This window comes from Stegostoma tigrinum, chromosome 13, assembly GCF_030684315.1.
Source record: "Stegostoma tigrinum isolate sSteTig4 chromosome 13, sSteTig4.hap1, whole genome shotgun sequence".
Classification (NCBI taxonomy): Eukaryota; Metazoa; Chordata; class Chondrichthyes; order Orectolobiformes; family Stegostomatidae; genus Stegostoma; species Stegostoma tigrinum.
Genome location: NC_081366.1, coordinates 25,184,887 through 25,207,616, shown reverse-complemented (window position 1 = coordinate 25,207,616; position 22,730 = coordinate 25,184,887). Strand labels below are relative to the sequence as shown.

General features: G+C 39.5%; 2 protein-coding genes across 7 annotated transcripts in view; one reads left to right on the top strand and one right to left on the bottom strand.

The window, feature by feature from the left end:
- gabrb2a (gamma-aminobutyric acid type A receptor subunit beta2a) overlaps window positions 1-5,404 on the bottom strand; it is a 215,442-nt gene extending 210,038 nt beyond the window's left edge. The window contains exons 1-3 of the mRNA XM_048543245.2: window positions 4,593-5,404; window positions 4,356-4,447; window positions 3,590-3,657 (exon numbers count right to left, since the gene is read on the bottom strand). Of these exons, the coding sequence (XP_048399202.1) occupies window positions 3,590-3,657; window positions 4,356-4,447; window positions 4,593-4,669 (237 nt within the window). The 5' untranslated portion in view covers window positions 4,670-5,404. The remainder of the gene's footprint in view (window positions 1-3,589; window positions 3,658-4,355; window positions 4,448-4,592) is intronic.
- An 8,558-nt stretch (window positions 5,405-13,962) lies between these two features.
- Window positions 13,963-22,730, top strand: part of LOC125458207 (gamma-aminobutyric acid receptor subunit alpha-6) — a 29,289-nt gene continuing 20,521 nt past the window's right edge. For 2 of the 6 annotated variants that reach the window (XM_048543241.2, XM_048543238.2), the window contains exons 1-5: window positions 15,535-16,087; window positions 16,282-16,412; window positions 16,719-16,786; window positions 17,287-17,507; window positions 17,592-17,674. In XM_048543241.2, the coding sequence (XP_048399198.1) occupies window positions 15,957-16,087; window positions 16,282-16,412; window positions 16,719-16,786; window positions 17,287-17,507; window positions 17,592-17,674 (634 nt within the window). In that variant the 5' untranslated portion in view covers window positions 15,535-15,956. Of the gene's footprint in view, window positions 14,050-14,391; window positions 14,503-15,534; window positions 16,088-16,281; window positions 16,413-16,718; window positions 16,787-17,286; window positions 17,508-17,591; window positions 17,675-22,730 lie in introns of those variants that run through there. The other 4 variants (XM_048543244.2, XM_048543239.2, XM_048543242.2 and 1 more) reach the window with 4 other exon arrangements.

Genomic DNA, 22,730 nt, shown 5'->3' with positions numbered 1-22,730 from the left:
AAGTTTCAGAGCCTGCTGGGGAGAAACCACCACAGTAATCGGGGAACCCCAGATACCAGCTTGAGTGCGGAGTAAAGGAAAGAGGCCCTCTACAAAGTCAACCAGCTCTGTAATGTAACTATAACTTCTTAATTCAAAGTTGTTATACTGAATAGTATTGAGTGAACGTATATGATATCTACTACCCTTACTTCATGAGTAAGAAATCTACAGAACCACAACTAAGGCTCTTAATCCACAGTAATCATGACACTTGTGTCCTTAAATCAAACTACTTAAATCATAACTTGCCTCAGTTTTGGTGTATTTCTTTGATTTACCAAAGCAATAGACTGTTTTTTGTTTGTATTCAAATGGTACATTGAATTGGTTCAACCTTCAAATAGAGAGGGACAGAGAATGTCTATAAAGATAATATGTGGCGCATGGACATTGCAATGAGGAAACAGTAATTATAATTGTAATATGCATGCTATAATCCGCATAAAGCTTGATGGTGTTCTGTAATTCAACAGATTGAGTTTTGACCAATACTGACCCCACACACATTATACGACAGCACACACAATAAGGCAGTTAACGTTGTTAACCCAAATCAGGTAGGATGGTGCATTTCCTTCCCTAAAAGACGTTAGTGAACTAGATGGGTTTTTACAGCAGTTCTCCTAGAGTCCTCTATCAGCAAATTTTGGTTTTCACTGCATCCACACCAATCACAGAATTATTTCCGGAAATTTCACCATTTCAGATTTTTCTTTTAAGTTTATTCAATTTATTGCATTCATGTTTTATCAAACTATATTTTTAATCTCTGGGACAAGCAAGAAAGTTGCGTATTAAATGAAAAAGCACAGAGAAAATGTTCTTATTTCTTAAAGGAATGGCTTTGTCACCAGTAAAAATATATTTGAAAGTTCAACAGTTTTCAGTATTCACAAATCCAACTTTCCCAGTAAGGCCACACAGAAGCCTGATAAACCCTACACTTAAAATAATGCAAACATGATAGCACAAAAATTAAACTATGGTGAGGATTAGAGTGTTGCAATTAATTCTGTTTCAAAAAAGAAATTAAATGTGTTTGAATAATCTAGAAATAACACAATAACATAACACCTAACAATAATTTAGAAAATATGTTAGCTAATGTGTATTTAAAATGACCAATTATTTTTATGATTTCAATCGAATACACACAAAATACTAAATGAGTTCCTTTTCATTAGAAGTATAATTAGAGAAAGGAGAAACTAACAGTATGCTATTAAGATTATCAGAATAATAATTTAGTTGTGATTCAAGCGGTGTAACTGCTCAGTTACAAACTGCCCAAACAACCCAAAGACAATCTAATAGTGACATGACATGTAGAAAACGAACTAATGTCAGTAAAAGACAGATCTCACAACTTGAATTTAACTCTCTGCAAGTTGTCTGTAGAAGAGTGTTGAATACACCCTCCAGACATATGATAGCTTTTTTTTTCTCCTCATTGGAATCAACATCAGTTGACATTGCATAATTGACACTTCGTGAGTGTCACTTTTATACCAGGTTACAAAGGAAAGCAGATATTTTCTCTCAGTACATGCTAGAAGAGAGTATTTTTTCAATTAGTAACAAAGTCAGAACTTGCACTGTCAACAAACCAAGCATTACCATTTTTTAAAAAAGCAAAATTAGCCTCTGCAGCAAACACCTTACAAGTTCCCAATAAGTAATCATTTTTACCCAAATTTCCATGTTTGTACCAGTTATTATATGTCACAAGAAATTCATGTGAGTATCCCACTTGATTACAAAATGCCATTTTTAAGAAATAAAATGCCTGTTAAAATGTACAGGATGTTATGTGCATTCATATTTTTGCATTTACAATGTTGTTAAAATTCAATGTACTCACTAATTTGTTAAGTTTTAAAAATATATTGATCAATGATTCCGAACAGGATATCAAAGGTTATGTGGAAAAGTGTAATTGTTTAAATTACATGTAATCAGATATTAGCTGTTAGCTTAGTGGCAAGAAAACATGAGGAAATAAGCAAAAGCCTATGTTCAATGGTAAATGCAGAGGTGTAATGGAAAATCATGCAGTTGAAATCAGGGTGATCACTTTATTTGTAAATCAACATACTTAAAACTAGAATACTTACTAAAAAAAATTACAACCTATTTAATTGAAAAATCTACAAAACAATGAGCTGAAATCATCCTGTTCGCTGCCCTTGTCCTCAACAGCTGCTGCTAACCTTTGTGCAATACGTGGTAATACTGGAACACTAGATGGCAGTGCCAGAGGTCATTGTGATGTGGCCTATATAACTGTCCTATAAAACTTAATATTATTTATTTCGATAAGCATAATTATAAGTCAAGAAGATGATTAATATAAACAGAAACTAATCCTTAATTTGCTGTTTTTACTTTAAATTATGTCTAAATACAGTGTTGGTATCCTTAACGTCCCCACGGTTAAAATTAAAGTTTGGTGCAAAGTAGGTTATGATCTATAGCAAATACTAGGTGTTGCAAAATCTCACCACCACCCTCACCAGATAGACTGCGCATTTTAAAATAGATTTCAAACCAATTTTATTTTTTAAATGGTCCAATTCCACAAATCTATATCTTATTTTCAATCAGAGTATTTAATTGTCTGCACATTTGAAATAATCAACGACACTGGGGGTTATTTATGCAAACACTGGCACGATTAGGGAGTGCTCGCCGCCTTTGGAAGTTATGGCACATTGAAACACCGGTGCCAACAGTTCAGACGAGATTACATCCGGAGCTACCGGAGTTCTACCTGCCCATCTGACCTTGAGATAACGATGAGAGAGTGGGGCATTCCTCTGTACAATTAACCCAATGTGTAAACACAAACGTTGGATGTTGTGCTTTTAAAATTATTCTAATATTATTTGAGGCACGACGACAACCTTCTTCATGTACTTCAATACGCATGTGTCCAATCAAGTGAAATTTACAAAGATTGAAAAGACCGGACGTGCAGTCCTCGTAAACGATACTTCTTGCAACTGTTAACTCCACTCTTCAACAAAGAGTTAGCCAAGTGTAGGGTATCTGTGTTAATATATTATTCTGCGAATAGAATATTAAACGAGATCCAGTTCACTGGAGATCTATTTCAGCGATCTTTTAGACGCTCGTGTGCAAGTTTGGCGCCTGGGTTTATTGTGTTGAATGTAAAAATCAGCAGGGGACGCTATTGCACGAAGCAACAAACTTGCCCATCCCAGTACGTTGACTAAAGATTAATTCCTCTCTGCTCGGCTTTTCAAACCAGTACCTAGCACATTCCAACATCCCCTTCTCTCTTTTCTCTGCCCAATGCTTTGCTAGTAAAAATTCGCATCACTCATGAAGCCTACATGCCTAATACAGTGAACCAGTAGATGCTGTTCGAAAGAAATTGGCTTGAAGTCAATGAATGCTCACTCAGCCCTTCAAAGGCATGGGTACCGAAACGATCACTTCGAGAGAGTGTAAACTTATCACACACTATTTCTGCGAATCAAAGGCTCCCGTAAAGACAGTTGCTGCAGGACATCGATGTACTCACCATATTGACTTCAGAAACCATATCTATACTGGCAATGTCTATGTTCATGCCAACACGCACAGGGTCACCTGCAGACAAACAAGATTGCCCGCAATGTGATCTCTTGAATTTAACTATTTCGTGCAGTTTATAGACCCAGTTCTTTTCACAAGACGAGAACAGTTAGCGTGGCTTCCATCACCCCCTCCCTCTTTCAAGCAGCTGAACATCACATTTCTCTAAACACACAAAAACCCACCGACAACCATTTCCACGCAACATTACCGTACGATATGTGACATGCATTTGATGTCCTATTTTACTATGCCAAATATATAATACGTATACATTTAAAATTAGATAATGATATGGTCCAGAAGTGGTAGTTAAAGGAAAATACTGCTAAAACGTTTTCGTTAATAAATATTAAAACTAAATTTTAGCTAAACATGCCTTGGGGCGTTGGAGTTGGAGTATCCCTCGCCTGAAATCATTTTGAAACCTCTTTACAAAAATCTAGCGGCTAATTAGGAGCATGGAGCTGTAACAACTACCAACACAACTTACAGGACTGACTAATGCCTGGCCGTCGAGGCAAAAAGACCCATTAAAGCTGATATTGACGAAACACGGGTTACTCTGAAGTATGGAATTCGGTCAACTTGGGGGAGGGGGGCAAAAATTATATTAACTTTCAAATCATTTCCACATCCATTTGATACTGTAACGGGTGGGGGGGGGGGCACTTAAGGCTGTAAGGAATCACATTAACAATAAATCAAATTACCTCCAAAATCTGGCCTCAAACGGATGTCATAGCCCTTCAGCAGTCTATCAACCGTCTCCTTTACCAATGACATATTACTGGGGTCATTGACACTAGATTGAGAGGGAGAGAAAACAGTTAAGAATGTTGCTTTTCTCCCCTCTAAAGATGAAGTAAATGTGGCATTTGCAAATGAAAGGTGCAGAGAGAGACAGAGAGATGGATAGACATCTCCAGCTGCCCGGCGCTATGGCTTACCTTTGTGCACAGACCATCGCCACTAGCAAAGGGAACGAGAAAGCGCTAAAGTAGCCCCTTTTCCGAACTCTCAGCATCCCTAAGTTTTCAGACGATTTCGTTTTTTTTCAAGGGAAGGCAGCAGGAGAGAGAAAGAGAGAGAGAGACAGACAGGATCCAACTTATTCTGACCAGTGCAGTAATTCCAACGTGGGGGGCGCCTGCGCACACTCCTCACACAACATCAAAAGGCAGAGGAAGCGGCTTCACTTTGCAAATATATAAATATATATTTATGCAGGAAGGGGTAAAAGGGAGACGGAGAAATCGGAGAGAGGAGTGAGGGAAGATGGCATGAAGAGGAGGAAGGGGAAAACAAGATGTCTGTTGTTTTCTAAGCTCCGTCTGTTTTCTTCTGTCTGTCTTTCTGTTTACATATGTTTTTTTCCTTCTTCGCCTTTCTTTTGGATGCTGATTGTTGAAGCGTCCGAAAATGCCAGGGAGGAACGACCACCGTGCGCTTTTCTCTCCTGAAAATCTTGGCGCATGGTGCTGTTCACAAATCGCTATCCTCTTAGCTGACTCGTCTTTCCCACAGAGGAAGGTCGGGGGGGGGGGATGACGGGCTGGGGGCTAAATATTATTTGAATGAAATTTTGTTAATTCTGGGAGATGTTCGGGCAGTAGATCCACATAACGCACACTGCTGCCTTTGAAATAAAAACGGTGTGGAAAAAAGATGCGAGCCTGCCAGCTTCCGCCTGGATCCACATTAATATTCGTGACCACGCAGGGATACGTTCGTCGCCTCTCCCTGTTTACTACAGGTATTTTTGTTTTGGAAGACGGGGAGGCTGTTGGAGCTTTTTGAAAAAAATATATATATATATATTTATTTTGCGTTAATGCCCGAGCTCAATGAATTGGGGGAGGGGGGGGGGAGTCGTGCGCGTCTGGCAGAGCTGGAATATGAGTGTGCTCTTCCTCCACAGGATTGAACTGTTAACCGCAGCTAACGCGTGCACCCAACTCGAGCCCAACCGTTCCTTTTCAAAAATCTAACGGACGCCGGATCACGTGAGAGCGGGAGGAGGTGGGGGAATTCCTCGGCCCTCCACAATGGGAGGAACAGGGAGCAATGATCCATGCACACACACGCGCGAGCGCGTGCACACGCCCTTTTAAACTTGCCCCCTTTTATTTTCGTTGTCAGGCACACAGCGATTTCGTGAATGCGGCGCCTCTCGAAACACGTAATGCACTGGCGAGATTTTCACCTCGTCCTTACGATGCCACTCTTCATATAAGATGTGCCAGTTCACGAATGCCCGACCCCACAACCTCACCACTTCGGATAACAGAGGTCTTTCCAACAGTGCAATCGGGTTTCTTCACTCAAAGACAACTAACGTTTTGGTGCCACCCTGCTAGCGCCTGTGCTTGAGCAACTGTGTGAATTTTGACACTGGGCTTCAGTGTTCAATTACAAAACAACAATCCACAAGAATTTGAACTCAAATCCGAGTCCTTATAATAATTTCCAGTAAATTACAGTTGTCTGAACTGAATTGACGAATGGAAACAAATTCAGTGCGTTAATGGAACTTCGAAAGTGGAAATTCTTGGTGTCCTAATTCATTTCTTAGGTAAAAATTACAATCTATAATTCAATACATATTGACGAGATGAACTTAAATGAGGAAAATGCAAATTGTTCAGTGCTTCTGACAGTTGCATTGTTACATTTGTATTTGTGTTATGGTTACAAGATTTTGGTCATAGAATCCGTACAGTGTGGAAGCAGTCTATTCATCCCATTGAGTCCACTGATCCTCCAAAAAGCATCCTACCCAGACCCACTCCTTCACTCAATACCTGTGGCACTGCATCTACCACAGCTAATCCACATAGTTTGCATGTCCCTGGACACTACTGTCAATTTAGTATGGTCAATTCACCTAAACTGCACATGTTTGGACTGTATGAGGAAACCGGAGCACCCAGAGGAAACCCATGCAGACATGGGGAGAATGTGCAAATTCCACACAGTGACCCAAGGCTGGAATTGAACCTGGAATTGAGGCTGTAGTCCTAATCACTGAGCTACCATGCCACCCCAATTAGGACTATTGTGACTTTATTCAGAAATGGTAGTTGCAGAAATCAATGGGGATTTCAAACACAAAGGTATTTTAGAATTCTAAGGTGAGCTTACTCAATCTCCAACTTGTTATGTAAACTGAACCATAACATAGAACATAGAACATTACAGCACAGTACAGGCCCTTTGGCCCTCGATGTTGTGCCGACCTGTCAACCGATCTCAAGCCCATCTAACCTACACTATTCCATGTACGTCCATATGCTTATCCAATCACGACTTAAATGTACCTAAAGTTGGCGAATCTACTACTGTTGCAGGCAAAGCATTCCATTCCCTTACTACTCTCTGAGTAAAGAAACTACCTCTGGCATCTGTCCTATATCTTTCACCCCTCAATTTAAAGCTATGCCCCCTCGTGCGCGCCGTCACCATCCTCGGAAAAAGGCTCTCTCTATCCACCCAATCTAACCCTCTGATTATTTTATATGTTTCAATTAAGTCACTTCTCAACCTTCTTCTCTCTAATGAAAACAGCCTCAAGTCCCTCAGCCTTTCCTCGTAAGACCTTCTCTCCATACCAGGCAACATCCTAGTAAATCTCCTCTGCACCCTTTCCAAAGCTTCCACATCCTGTTACAGTGCTGGAAACCATGGTTACCACAAAACTCGAAATCATTAGTGGAAGTTTTGTTGATTTGATTTGATTTGAACAACTATTCAACCGAATTTTAAAAAAGGTAACTATTTATGGATCTAGTGTGCCTTGCATCATCCTGGCATGAAATGTATACCGAAAATGTGGAAACTATCCAAATTGTATCAAGCACCTCAGACTGGCATATGAAGAAAAGTTGGATTTTATTATATTTGCTGGAATCTTAAAATTGAAATGTTTTCGAATGTTATCTTATAAGCTTTTGAATAAAATATAAATTGTGGGAAAAAACAAATAAGGCCCTTTCAAAATGAATGAGCAACAAAATGAGCTAATGAGTAGGTTATTCAACAATTACACAATTTTTACAGCTCAGGTCAAACTGTGAGTGGTCTAAGAAATTAGTACACTTTATAAAAGTATTTAAATGCTGAGTTAGCTAAATTACAAAGATTCATCTATTTCCCAAACCTCCAAAATTTAAATTCCAAAGCAGTATAATCCAAGCTGTTGGCTTGGACATTTATATACTTACAACTTCATTATCAGTAATTTCTGTATGCAAAAATGTACTTCTTTCACAAAATCTTACATCTTCTACTCAAGGTTATTATGAAGTGCCTTGTGAAATGTTTCCATGTCAAAGTGTAAAAGATTACTAACAAAAAATAAAACTGCAGGAAATGATGCAGTTTAGTAACTCACCTAAGTAGACAGAAAATCAGGATAAAGGGAACATTTTCAGATCACAGTGTAGTAACTGGCATTTCATTAAGAAAACGTTTTGGGGCCTCAGCTTTTCTACATGGATGAGCAAAACTATAACGGGTTAAATCAGAATGGAGAAATATACTTTGAATCTAAGAAAGACAAGTCATAATATTTTACAAATGGAAGACTAGGTGACTCTTTTCTGCAAGACACTATATTCATAAAATTTGCTAAGTACATCCCAAAACATTTCAAATTGACAATCATAGGAAGTGCAAAATAATTCAACTTTCCTCCATATAGCAGAGTTCACTCTGAGGTGTCTCAAAGCAATTACATTACTCTTGAGATAAAGGTGCACAAGTTTAAGTTATGTAGCTAGAAAGACCAATAAAAACTAGTACACAAGCACAAAAATGGCAAAAAAATGTGGCAAACAAAAACAGTAGTTGCTGGGAAAGCTCAGCAGGTCTGGCAACATCTGTGAAGAAAAATCAGAGCTAACGTTTCGGGTCCAGTGACACTTCCTCAATGAAGAAATGTAGTCTTTACCTCAAAGATCTAGCCGATGTGTAATTCAAAATTCACATCAATGTGGTTGACTTTTAACTGCCCTCTGATATGGTCTAGTGAATCATCCAGCTCAAGGGCAATTAGAAATGGATAACAAATACTGGCTTTGCCAGTGATGTCTATATTCCATGACAGAATAAAAATACTCACTTAAAAATAGTGAGGAAGTAACACTTCAGCTATATAGAACTTTGGCCAGATCCTAATTCGGCATTGTGTTCAGTTTTGAGCACCTCAGGCAATTGTTTGCACTTGAAGATGGTACTGAACAAGGTTCCTAGAATGATGTTGAGTCTTAAGGGTTCAAATTACAAAAGTACATTGAATAACAGAAATATTTGGACAGGAGTTTATCATTTAGGCCCCTGAGTCAGTTGCACTGTTCAATGAGTTCATTGCTATCTCTGACAAATTAAACTAAGGATAACAAGCCTGCCTTCACCTGATAGTCTTCATGCATTTGGTCAATAAAATTTATTAGTCTTAGGTTGGAAATTAACAATTGAAAAGTGCTCCAAACTTTTATCACAAAACCAAAATTCCCTGGATGCTGGAAACCCAATTCAAAAGCAGAAAACCCTGGCAATATTCAGCAGGTCAGGCAACATCTTTAGAGAGAAACGGAGTTAATATTTCTGGTCACTACTTCTGCTTAGAAGCTCTGACAACACAATTCGTCATCATCTCCAATTTAATAGCACAGCTCGGCTGAATGATGAAGAATATTTGAGGACCAGAATCTCAAATCCAGGACTAAGTTCATGGTTGGGCAGGCAGCAATGATCCCCACTCATTTGCTATGGAGCCTTGCACAATCTCAAGCAAGTACCTCAAATCACTGGAGGAGTACCTCTAGTGATGTTGTCACAAGATCCTCTGAATCCTGTGACCGAAAATGTGGTCTGAGAGCAGTGTTCTCTCCCAAGATTTTTAAATTTTTAAAAAATATTTGATCATCAGATATGGATATCACTGACTAGGCTGTCATTTATGCCGATACCAATTGCCTTGGAGAAAGTGGTGGTGATGTGTTCTCTGGAATTACCGTAGAGATAGTAGGAAGTGAGTTCTAGGACTTTGACACAAAGACAATGAAGTATGGTGATATGATTCCGGATCAAGGTGGTGTGTGGCTTGAAGGACTACTTGCATGTGATGCTCCCATTGTCTTTCTAGGTGGTTGAACCTGAGTGCTCAGAAGATGCTATTGGAGGAGCTTTAGATGATGTCTTATAGATGATATACACTGCTGCCAATGTGCTTTGTGGTAAAGGAAGTTAATGTTGATGGTTGTGGATGTGGTGCCAATCAAGTGGGCTGTTTTGTCATGGATGTTGTCAATCTTCTTCTGTTTTGTTGCAATTGAACTGATCTAGGCAAGTAGAGAATGAACACTGTTGGTGGACAGGCGCTGTGGAGATGGGGTTGAGTTATTCAGCACGGAATTCTAGACCTCTGTCCTATTCCTGTAGTTACAGTATTTACATAGCTAGTCCCATTCAGCTTCTGGTTAATGGTTACACGAAGGACATTGAAGGCAGAGGATTCAGTCATGGTAGTGCAGGAGGAGAAATTTTAGATTCTTTCTTGTTGAAGATGGTGATAGCCTGGAACTTGTATGATGTGAATGTTATTTGCCACTTATGAGTGCTGACATGGATATTGTCCAGGTATTCCCTAGTTCTGATCTTATAATAGAGAGAAGGTTATTGACAAAACAGATGAAGATGCTTGGACATAGGACACTAACCTGTAGAACCCCTACAGTAATGTCCTGGTGGTGAGATGATTGATCACCATAACCACAACCACTTCCGTTGTGCCAGGTTTGTCTGCCACCAGCAGAATGTTTCCTTCTGATTGTCATTAACTCAGTTTTACTAGAGCTCATGCTACCACACATGATATTAAGGACAATGAGTCTCACCTTACCTCTGGACTTCAGCTCTTTTGTCCATATTTGGATCAAGACTGCAATGAGGTAGAACCTAAACCCAGACTCAGCAAGATTATTACTTTGCAAGTGCTACTTCTTAGTACTGTTGATGGCCCTTTCCATTACTGATGATCAAAAGTTGACTGATAAGGCAGTAATTGGTTGGGTTGAATTTGACCTTCTGTCTGTGCACTGGGCATACCTGAGCAATTTTCAACAGGGTTGGGTAGATGCTAATATTGTAGCTATCCTGGAACAGCTTGGCCAACAGTATGGTTTTAGTACTATTGCTGGATTGTTGTCAGTCCTATTAGCCTTTGCTGTATCAGCATCTTCAGCAGCTTCTATAAATAACATGGAGCGATTCAAATTGTTGGAAGTCTGGCACTGCTAATGCTTAGAACTCAAGACGAGTCCAAGATGAATCATCCACTTGGCACTTGTAGCTGAAGATGGATGCAAATACTTCAACCTTGTGTTTTGCAGTCATGTGCTGGGCTCTCCCATTGTCAAGGATGGGGATAATTGTGGATGTGGCAGAATTGCGGATCTTAACAGTTATGTCCTTTAGGGCTCTGGCCAACTCAGTCTATTGTACCAAGCCACACTTGATGAACACTGAAGTCTTTCACCCAGAGTACATTTGGAATTTTTGCCACCCTGAGTGCCGGCTTGAACTGATGTTTAAATTGGAGGTGTACAGATCCATCAGATAAAGCTGGGGTCGTAGATAGTAATCGGTGGAGCAGTTCTTTACTCATGATAAATCTAATGCTACGTTACTTTCTGTGATCAAGAGAACTCCTAGGCCAATTTCTTCCTGATTGTATACGACTAAGCTGTCACCTCAGGTGGATCTGTCTTGACAGTGGACGGGGCATATACAGAGACAGCAATGGAGGTGTCTGGGTCAGACACAGATTTCAAATGCATGACATTAACTCCTGAACCAACTGCTCTACTCAGAACATGGTTACAGCTGGAGACCCCAGGGGGACAGCAAAGACACTTTGGAGAAACAGACACATGAACAGGCAGGAATAGAGGTATACAGATCATGTACAGACAGATGGAATTCATTTAGAAATGGATTGTTAGTGGCACGGTAGCCAAAGGGCCTGTTCCCATGCTGTACTGTTCCAAGTTCTATATGAACTCCAACATCCATGAAAATGTCAACTATCCACACCAACTCATGGGAGTTTCTGGCTTTTGACCAACCAAAATGAAGAATATCCTTTCACAAAGGCACCAAACATAGGGAGAGAATTTTCTATGAACGTGCAGACATAGAGGTACTGGAGGGAATGCAGAAACCTGTAGACAGCCAAGCTAAGAAACGTAAATGCACGATCCGCCCCATACATGGCGAAGTCTACACATCATGTATTGGACTTATTGGCCACCCCTGGGTTCGTTAGATAAACACTTCACAGATCATAGAATCGTGGAATCCCTACGGCCATTCAGCTCATCACATCCACAGCAACCCACCTTCTTACCCTATCCCTGCAGCCCTGCATTTCCCATGGCTAATCCATGCCTCACATCCTGAATAGATGGAATGTAATGTATAGGAAATGTGATGTTATGCACTTTGGCAGGAAAAATGGAGTTGAGTATTATTCAGTTTCAGAAAGACTGCAGAAAGCTCTAGAACAAAGTTTGGGAGTCCTCATCCATAAATCACAAAAAGCTAGTACCCAAGTTCAGCAAAAATAGGAAGGACGAAAAGAATGTTGGCCTTTATTTCAAAGAGAAAAGCATATAAAAATATGGAGATCTTGCTAAAGGTATATAAGCCATTAATTGGACCACAGCTGGAATACTATGAGCACTTTTGGGCCCCTTATTTAAGGAAAGTTATTCTGACATTGGAGGCAGTCCAGAGAAGACTCACTAGCTGATACCAGGTATGCAGATACTTCTTATGAAGACACATTGAATAGGTCGGTACTGCACTCATTGGAACGCATAAGAATGAAACAAACATTTTGAAACATACAAGATTCTTAGAGGTAAAAACAAGGAACAAAAACAAAATTGCTGGAAAAGTTCAGCAGGTCTGGCAGCATCTCTGGCGGAGAAAACAGAGTTAACATTTCAGGTCCCATGACCTTTCCTCAGAACTGATTCTTAGGGGACTTGACAAGGTAGTTGCAAAAAGATTGTTTCCTCTTGTGGGAGAGTCCAGATCAAAGGGCAAATTCTCAGAATAAGGGGTCACCTATTTAAGACAGAGATGGAGGAATTTATTTTCTGCAGCTAGTGAATTTGTAGAATTGTTTACTGAAGAGGGCTGTCAAGGATGGGTTATTAACTATATTGAAGGTTGAGACAGACGAATTTTAATCACTAAGGGACTCAAGGATTATAGGGAAAAGGCAGAAAAGTGGAGTTGAGAATTGTCAGACCAGCGATGATCTCATTGAATGGTGGATTAGATCAGTGGACTGAATAGCCTACTTCTGCTCCTCGTCTCATGATCTTTCAACAGGATTGGAACCAAATCGTCGTAGATCCTGAGGAGTTGCCGAGGAGGAGTTTCAATTGATATAATTACTCCTACACAGCAACAGAATGTCGATGATCTCTTTAGACTTCTTCGGTTAACCTAACAGTGGGTCCGCACTAAGTCTTGTCAAATTACAAGAACAAACAACTGCAAAAACAAAAACAAAAATTGCTGGTAAAGCTCAGGAGGCCTGGCAGCACCTGTACAGAGAAATCGGAGTTAACGTTCCGGTTACACGAACTACTCAGAAAATAATGCAAACGTAGGAAATAAAGAGAAGTACTGGGACTATTCAGTACGTCTTGCAGTTTGTGTGGAGAGAGGTACGTGTTTATAAAATATTGAAAAACATAAAATTATGCATTTGCTAAAGTTTTAGCCAGTTACTCGTCACTAAGCCGTTTCACGAGGCTTTGCCGTTTTATGCGTGAAATAATTTGAAACACACTTATACGTTTCCTTCCACCTCCGCGCCCCATCCCCACAACCAAACACTAGTTCTGCACCCCCCGCCCCGATTTCCAGTCACTATCATGCAGTATCATGCAGATACTTCTTATGAAGACACTTTGAATAGGTTGGTACTGCACTCATTAGAACGCGTAAGAATGAAACAAACATTTTGAAACGTACAAGATTCTTAGAGGTAAAAACAAGGAACAAAAACAAAAAGTTGCTGGAAAAGTTCAGCAGGTCTGGCAGCATCTGTGGAGGAGAAAACAGAGTTAACATTTCGGGCCCCGGGAAATGTACTCTTGGGAAAGTATTAAATAATTGTGACAATTCCTTATCCACCAGCTCCAAAGGACTTTACCTCCCACCAGATACGAAGTTCACGCAATTTCTTGTGTAAGTGTTACGGCGGAATTGTCTTGTCATCTTGCGCGTTGTCTTTCAGCATTAAACACGAATATTTATAACATCAAATATCACCAAATGATTTTCTCTTGGAAAATCCGCTTGCAATGACAGGAATTCTTGACGGTAAGAATGGAAATTAAATGTTAATTATTTCGGACGCACAACTTTCAGCCCGGTTTGATTCGAGGCGCGAGTCCTTAATATTGGCTCTGATGCTGCTCCTGATGGCATCAAGTCGCATCAGCAAGCAATGTACAAAAAAACCTTATATTTATCACGGTTCCGGAAGGTTAGAGCAGTAGATATAGCTAATTGATTTATGAATTTACCACTTAAACTCATGTGAAGTGAAAGTCAGCATTTGACTATAATAAAAATGTTAGCTTTTCCTTTGCGGGAGGAAGTGCTGGAGATAAAAGTAGATACAGACGGAAACACAAAAAGCGTAACCGTTTCCCATTGCTTCGATAGACACAATTTAGTAATCATGAATTCAACGCTGAATGTCATCACGTGAGTACCCAGCAGAAGACATAGGCTGTTTGCTGTCCTATTTTGCAAGGCTACTACGATAGGGTATGTGTCAATTTATGCCGGTTTGCAAAACACGGACATTCCGTGGATTAAGAAGATAGTCTTCAGTTCAAAATAAAATGAGAACTTTCTTCTGTCAGACTCCATTATTCGCTCTAATGTTCAGTGCGTATGAATACAAGTGGCACCTGGGGTAGCGTGCCAAATGTGTGTGTAAAAAACACATGGAAGTCGAAAACTGAATAGCATTGGTTCTGGTGACATCAGGAAATCATAATTGTTCGAAGAGATATCGACTGAGTGGTCGGTTAAGATTATTTTAGGTTAATGTGTAAATGCAGAGCAGTTCGTGAGTGGTGGCGCCATTGGTAGGGGGGGGTTGAAAATAGGTCATGAAGTATTTCCATGAAAAAATTACCTAATACATTTGTCGACCCATAGCTAATCGTAAAATGATTCACCGTGTGTACTAAATAATATAGAATAATTCAAAATTTAAAGTTTGTTTTATATTTGATTAAAACACGAAATATCTATGGCAGGTGTTACATTTGGGGTTAATGGACAGTGAAATGAAGATTGATCGAGTGATATGGAGTTTACATGAGAGAAACAGACCATTCAGTTTAACTGGTCCGGGTTGTTGTTAATATTCCACTTACTGTAACTTCATCCGAACTATGATGTAGGTTACTGACAGTATACCCCTGCACCTTTTGGCAATTGCGCTGTTGACTGGGTATACGGTCGAATAATTGAAAATGCTTGTTTAATAAAATATTCTTTCATCGAGATATCTGTTTAAGCGTTAAATCTGGGAATTAGACTCGATAACGTTTTGACTGCTGACCAACAGGTTTGGAGGTCGCTAAATAAGGCTAGGCTTGAGCCGTGTAGCCGTCAACAAAATCGCTTTTGTTCCTCCTCACGCTAATTCTGATTACCTGGATTATATCTGATAAAAAGATAATGCCAATCACTTAATCCTTCTAACCATCATAAAATTGTTTGTATGTGTGAAAGGGGTGGGGAGTAGGAGGGTTGAGAGGGAGAGAGAAACCGTGTGATAATCTCAGATTGATTCGTGGAAATTGGCAGTGTATCAACACTGATAAATTACCAGTACATGAGCTATTTGTTAGATATTTAAAATATCGTATTGGAAGAAATGCGGTAATTCGCAATCTAATCTCTCTCGTCTGGGTGTCCATGCCTTGCCAGGATCCCTGACGGCTTCTCGCTAATTCCTGCCAAAAGTATCAGTGGATTTCTTGCTTTTAATCTCCCATGATGCCTTATTCGATTATTGTCAATGTTCGCCATCCCGGACCGGCTGTTAAACTCTTTAGTTTTAAACTGAGGCGCTCAGTTGAGCCTCGACAGCAGCAGAGAAATAAAAGGAGAGTGAAAATTGCCTCCTACAAGTGCAAAGGGCTCAATACTGAGGTACTAAAGTGTTCTTTAATCGTTGCTTTTATTCTTCGTGAAATGGCACAATGACGGCAAAAGTGAGGAAGCTTAGAATATGGGACATGCAAATGGTTACTGCTGACATGAGATCTGTGGTTGCGATGCCTACCAGCCGCGTGGGTTTACTGATTTTTGTCTGTTATACAGCACTGTGGTGGTGAGTCTTATCTTATTTACATTTCTATTGAGTTGAATCCTTTTGTCGTTCTCTCCACGTATTTTATTATGATGTAGCCTTTTATCGCCTTGTCGCATTTAAGTAAATTGATAGCAAAGCGAAAACAAAGGCAGACACTTTCTTCTTTGATTACCAAAGGTGCCCTTGACCTTAATGTTGATGTCTGTTTATAGTATAGGAGAGACACTCATAAACAGCTCTTCTACTCAAGACAAAGAAGTAAGAGTCCATTCGGAAAACATTACACGTATTCTCGATAGACTTCTCGATGGATATGATAACAGGCTACGACCCGGTTTTGGAGGTGAGTAATTATGTCTTTTTTGCACGTATCTTTTGGTTTGCAACAGATCCAAACCTATTTTCGCCCCTTACATGACGTATATCTTAATCGATATGATTTTATGTCCGAACAAATCGTAAATGTTTACAAGGTACAGTAGGATGGTCCATAGCAACACTTTTGCAAGAAGCAAGGTAATGGTGGAACTCAGTGTTGTCCACAAACGTTGTCGTTCAAACTTTGGGGGCTTTTAAGGCATTGTATTCTATATTCTTCACATGTGCCAAGCCCAAGATGATGTTTCATACCTTGTCTGATCCTTTCTAGGTCCGGTCACTGAAGTGAAAACTGACATATACGTGACAAGTTTCGGTCCTGTATCTGACGTGGATATGGTATGATATTGATAATTAAAGTGATTCTCAATCTTTGTGTTATTGTTCTCAAACAGAAATACTCATACTACACTTGTTTATCAACATCAGCTTCCCATTTCAGTACCTGCAGTTACGTTCGTACTGTGCCGGTTTTATATTTTGGCATGCGAGTAAAATGTCATTAAAAAGATTATTCGCCTTAATCTGTTTGACAATCCCTGCCGCCATTGACTTCAGAGGTCGGCTCATTTTTTTGGCAACAATCTACTCTACACAGTATTGTAATCTCTTGGAGAAAGAAGTATTTGTGTTTTTAAAAAACCAAGCAAGTCAATAATCATGCCAGAAATTGAGGCTTTTAAAAAATATGAATACTGACACTGAGGATATCATTGAACTTCTAGTGCTTTGTGTGCGTCAAATCATTAGTAATTCTTGGTTATACATCGACAAACCGTGGTTTGTAGTAAAAGTGATGCAATGTAATCTTTTAACGTGGTTTTGCCATACTTTTACAGGAATATACCATGGATGTCTTTTTCCGTCAAACTTGGATTGATAAGAGGCTAAAATTTGATGGACCCATTGAAATACTTAGATTGAATAACTTAATGGTTAACAAAATTTGGACTCCAGACACTTTCTTCAGAAATGGAAAAATGTCCATTGCTCACAATATGACGACTCCCAACAAGCTTTTCAGAATCATGCAAAATGGCACTATTCTTTACACCATGAGGTTGGTCATAGTAGTTTAGTCATAGTTTACATTATTCTGTTTGATAGCTATGTAATATTTAACATATTTCTCCTCCATTTCCAGACTCACCATAAATGCAGCATGTCCTATGAGACTTGTGAACTTCCCAATGGATGGGCATGCGTGTCCTTTGAAGTTTGGCAGCTGTAAGTCTGAGTGTTCAATGAGTTTTGGACATTTCTTAATCAAAAGTAGGAACTATCAAAAAAAACTAGATTAATAGAGATTTAAGTAAATTTATCGGGCAAGAGTTCTGAAATCTTACAAGGGCCATTCTACAAGAGCAAGGGGTCACTCGCTTAATACGCATTGCAAATTGGAGATATCCAATTATAAATTAGTTTGATAGCACTGCCATTGCCTCTGGGTCAGAAAATTGCGGGTTCAAATTCCGGTCCAGAAACTTAAGTGTGTAACTTTGGCTGACTCTCCCATATAGTTATTAACTCAGATCTGACTGCCTTAGAGATGGACATAAAATATTCTTTGGCACAATTCACAATATACTGCTCTCAGATTCTTGGCCAACATGTATTGATAAGCAGACTACCTGGTCACATTCGGAGATAGTGGGTACTGCCAATGCTGGAGATCTGAGATAAGAAGGTGTAGAGTTAGATGAATACAGCAGGCCAAGCAGTATCAGAGGAGCAGGAAAGCAGAAGTTTCGGGCCTGGAACCTTTTCCAGAAAATGAAGACAGGTCCAGACCCGAAATGTCAGCTTTCCTGCTCCTCTGCTGCTTGGTCTGTTGTATTCATCTGGCTCTACACCTTGTTACCTGGTCACATTATTATTTGTGGGATTTCATTGTGTACAAATTGTCTACAGCTTTCCTGCATTACCACACTGACTGCATTTTGCAGAAGGACATAATTGCTGTAAAATGCTAAGGTAAGTCCTGAGGTCAGGAAAGGTAGTATATAAATATGTTTGTGTCATTTACACATACAAATATATGTAAGGAAATCAGTTGTAGAATGTAATATTATTCTGTATAATCAGTGTTGCTGTTGTCATAAATATTAGAATGAGGTTTGAGTAGAATATGTAGGTTGGCTGTGTCTCTTATATCCTTGAACTCAGTTATTTCATGTCTTAACATCTTGTAGATAACCCTTTTTTCCTTTGTATGTTTTTGTTAGCTAGCGCAATGGTTGATGCACACATTTCAAATTAATGAATCATTCAGACTCTCCCATCTAAATCACACTGTTATAATATTCAATATGAAAGAGGTAAAGGGTATTTTAATAATTCTTCACTGAAACAAATATTAACTTACAGAGAATTAGTGAGATAAGTCTGCCTTCTCTCACTGCACAGTCATTCTATACTTGGCAAGGACATGAACAGAACAGGAACATGGAGGGAGCAGAACATGGAGACAGCAGGGGAATAGAGAAAGCATTAAGGAAACATGGAAAGAGCACAGGCGTGCTGAGAAGATAGCGTAGAGTGATCAGAAACACAGGTGGAGCAGACCAAGCCTCTGGCTGCCAATAATTAACTTACTCTTGATCACAGCACTTTCATGTTATTTCATGCACATTGTGCAAAATCTCTGAATGCCCAAGCATCATTGGATCCTGGTTTTAAAACTACATGTCTAAGAATGCAATCCACAAGAAGCATGACTTGTGTATTATGTGCAAAATGGGTTGTGGTTAATGGTACAAAGTGGAAGATAGTAAAATGGCATTCTATTTCATTTCCCACTTGATTTATTTTCTCATTGGCAGAAAAAGAAATTGGAAAACAAGCTGCCAAATTGCCATTGCTATCTTACTGTAATCTTGATTTTTTTTAAAAGGTGTATTTATAAAACTCTCACTCACTCACTCACTTCATCAGGCTGGAATTCTGCTGTGGTAGTGTTCAATAAGTGCTAGTTGCTTATCTGTACCTTGCTCAAATGGCTGTCCAACTTGAATTATAATTGATAGTGAGTATCAACTCCTATTTGTCAAGTGGGTGGAATTTTCTTTGAATATATATTTTGGAAACTACAGCCAGAATATGCCCATTCATGGACACATGTTGCTGATGTCTATTTTGAGTAAAAATTTCCAATCAAACCAATTGATGTGCACCAGAATGTAAACATGATGATAAATAAATTAAATTATGAATGACCAATAATTATCAAAGGAAATGGCTGAGCATACATTGTATATTGTTTTTTATAAATAAGAAAGTTACTGTTTCAAGCTACATAAATATTATTTAAAGTACAGTATGTTTCTGAACAAGCAATGTGAATACATTTCTATTTTTAAAGTGACATAAAGCTGCATTCACAGAGATGGCAAATACAATTTAGGCCTCAAAAGTACAACAGAGAGACACCAAAATACACCCACAATTCTGAGTATCATTTTAGACCTATTTTTAACCAGTGTAATTGCAGGAAATTTGGAAGTATGAATTTTAGAATTCAAGATGAAGCAAAGACTTACTCCGTTAGGGAATTACTGAACTTAAAAGAACGAGGGAACTTGGATATAGTTAATTTGTGCATAACACACGTGCTGTCGGGTGACAGCAGTAGCTCAGTGCTAGTCGTCTTGCCTCTCAGTTGGAAATTCAGTGGTTTGACCCTTACTGTAGGATTTGTTCTTATGCTCTAAACTGCCTCTTTCATAGTGAATACACTAGCTACCGCAATATCAAAGCTGCTATAGAAATGTAGAAGCAGGAGTAGTCCAGCTGGCCCTTCAAGCCTGTGTCACCATCCATTATGATCATGGCTGATCATTCCAACTGAATAGCTTGTTCCCACGTTTCCCCTATAGTCTTTGATCCCCTTAGCCCCAAGGGCCATATCCAACTCTTTCTTCAAACGTTTTGGAATCCGCTGCATTCTGTTGTCATGAATTCCACCAGGTTCACCACTTTTTAGGCGAAGAAATTTCTCCTTATCTCAGTCCTAAATGATTTACGTCAAATCCTTAGACTTCGACCTCCTGGTTCTGCACTCACCTGCCATCAGGAACATCTTTCTTGCATATATCCTGTCTAGCCCTCTCTTCACACGTCAGTCCTGTCATCCCCAGAATCAGTGTGGTAAAACTTTGCTGCACTTTTTCTAACTATTCTGCTTAAGATAAGGAGACTGAAACTACAGACTATTCTAGGTATGGTGTCACCAAGACCCTGTATAATCTCAGCAAGATACCCCTGCTCCTGTACTTGAATCCTCTCAGTATGAAGGCCAGCATACCATTTGTCTTCTTTACCACTTGCTGCACCTGTATGCTTACCTTCAGTGACTGGCACATAAAGACAGCCAGGTCTTACTGCATTCTTTTCTCATTCCTCTCTCTCAATTTAGAGATGTATCTTTCAATTCAGCAGGTTCCAGCACTGACAGTATTTTGATTTCATTTTAGTTTAATTGGTTGTTTGCTTTTGCAGTTTTGGACCTTTTTGCAAGTTGTTAGTAATGTTCCCTTTACGAGAATGACAACACATTGAAGGTACTGTTGTGGATGTTTTAAAGTCATGACAGACACTACACAAACATAGCATCATTTTAAGCATCCACATTTTGATTATCTGTCACACTGGATATTTACTTTTTGGCAAGACAATAGGAAATTCCAACCTCAGGAGTTTAAACATGCACATTTTCTGCCATTGGTCACTGCATAGCTATCATAAGTAAGAACATCAGTTGTAGTGTTCTGTTCTCCACGCAGAAGCACAAAGGCCAATTGTTGAGTGCAACACATCAACAGGACTAGGGTTCATCTCTGGGTTCTTCAGTTGCTACCCTAGTGCTCACTCTCTTTTAGCCTAACTGAATGCATGTAGCATTCCTACATTGCATTTCCTTGCCTTGCTTTGCTTTTTTTTTGCTATGCCCCCTCAGCCAGACATACTAAGCTTTTATTTTGACTGTGTTGCCATACCATTTAATATAGACACAAATCCAGGAAGCTTGCCACAATTGTAATCAGGCTTCAATCCAGTCAAGGGAGAGGAGCCTTCAGTCAGGGGATCCTAGCACAGCAAGTGAATGATAGCCTCCAATACCAGCCCTGACCCTGCTTGAGATAGTGAGCTCCAGGGTGCTTTGCTGAAAAGGGTGAGGAGCTGAATCAGAGAGAGCACACCACATTTTTGTGACTCTTTCTGCCCTATTGTGGGCTGTTGTCCTTCTGGAATGAAACAGAGGTGGGTATTACACAAAATTAAAGTGGATGGCACAGAAATTGCTATTGGTGCAGTTGGGGAAATTTCACAAGTGTGTATGCAGGGTTATTTGGTGTCGCAAGTTGGGATGGATGAAAACAAGGGATGGATGAAAACAAGTGGAGAAGTTGTTGCAGGAAAGTGACAAAGTTTCAGCTTTAGTAATTGGTCATTACAGGACCAGAGGTAGCATGAGTGATGTATCAGAGAAAAGATGGTGGCACTTACTCTGCCAGAGTCTAGAAGGACATTGTGTTTCTTCTATAGTGCTGGGCATTCCTCCAGACAGCTGAGGCACTTCTAACATGGGTGGAAACTTTACATGGCATCCACTGTTGCTCTGGAGGGAAGAAACTGACATGTCTGTGCATCATACAATCCAGGATCTCCAGGGATAGATCTGCAGAGTGGAATGATGGAATGTCAAGAACATTCAGAACAGCTCCAGGCTGACAGTATTATTCAGGCGCACAATGGCCTTTTTAGACATGACACCTGCTCCAGAAATACTGGTTGGTTCCAGGATATCTGGTGAGTACTCGTGGAATGGTACTTGGCAGGATAGAGTAAAAATCAGGCAGGATAGTCACCATGAGGCGGGAATGCTGATGAATGCACTGTGTTTGGTTAGATATTATGACGAAAACTCACTCCACCTCATGGCAAGATTCACTCTACCAAACTCAATGTGACTCAATCTGAACAAAAATGTGTAAGATTCAACCTTTATTTATTTAACCTGAGACATTCCTAGTTTAGACAACTTAGACCATTTTGGGATTAACCTACCCGATTATATAAGTATAACAACATTTTCAGTTTTGTTGCTCATGATACTATGATGCTCTTAATATTCTTGGAAGGTGGCATGTTGCAAGTGAAATTTAACTTAAATGCTTGGTGAATTTGGCATATGATTTTAGTCCTTTTTAGTGCATTTTAAAGTATGATTTATAAATAGAAATACCACTTTTATATATTACAGAACTTCATGCAACATTTGTGG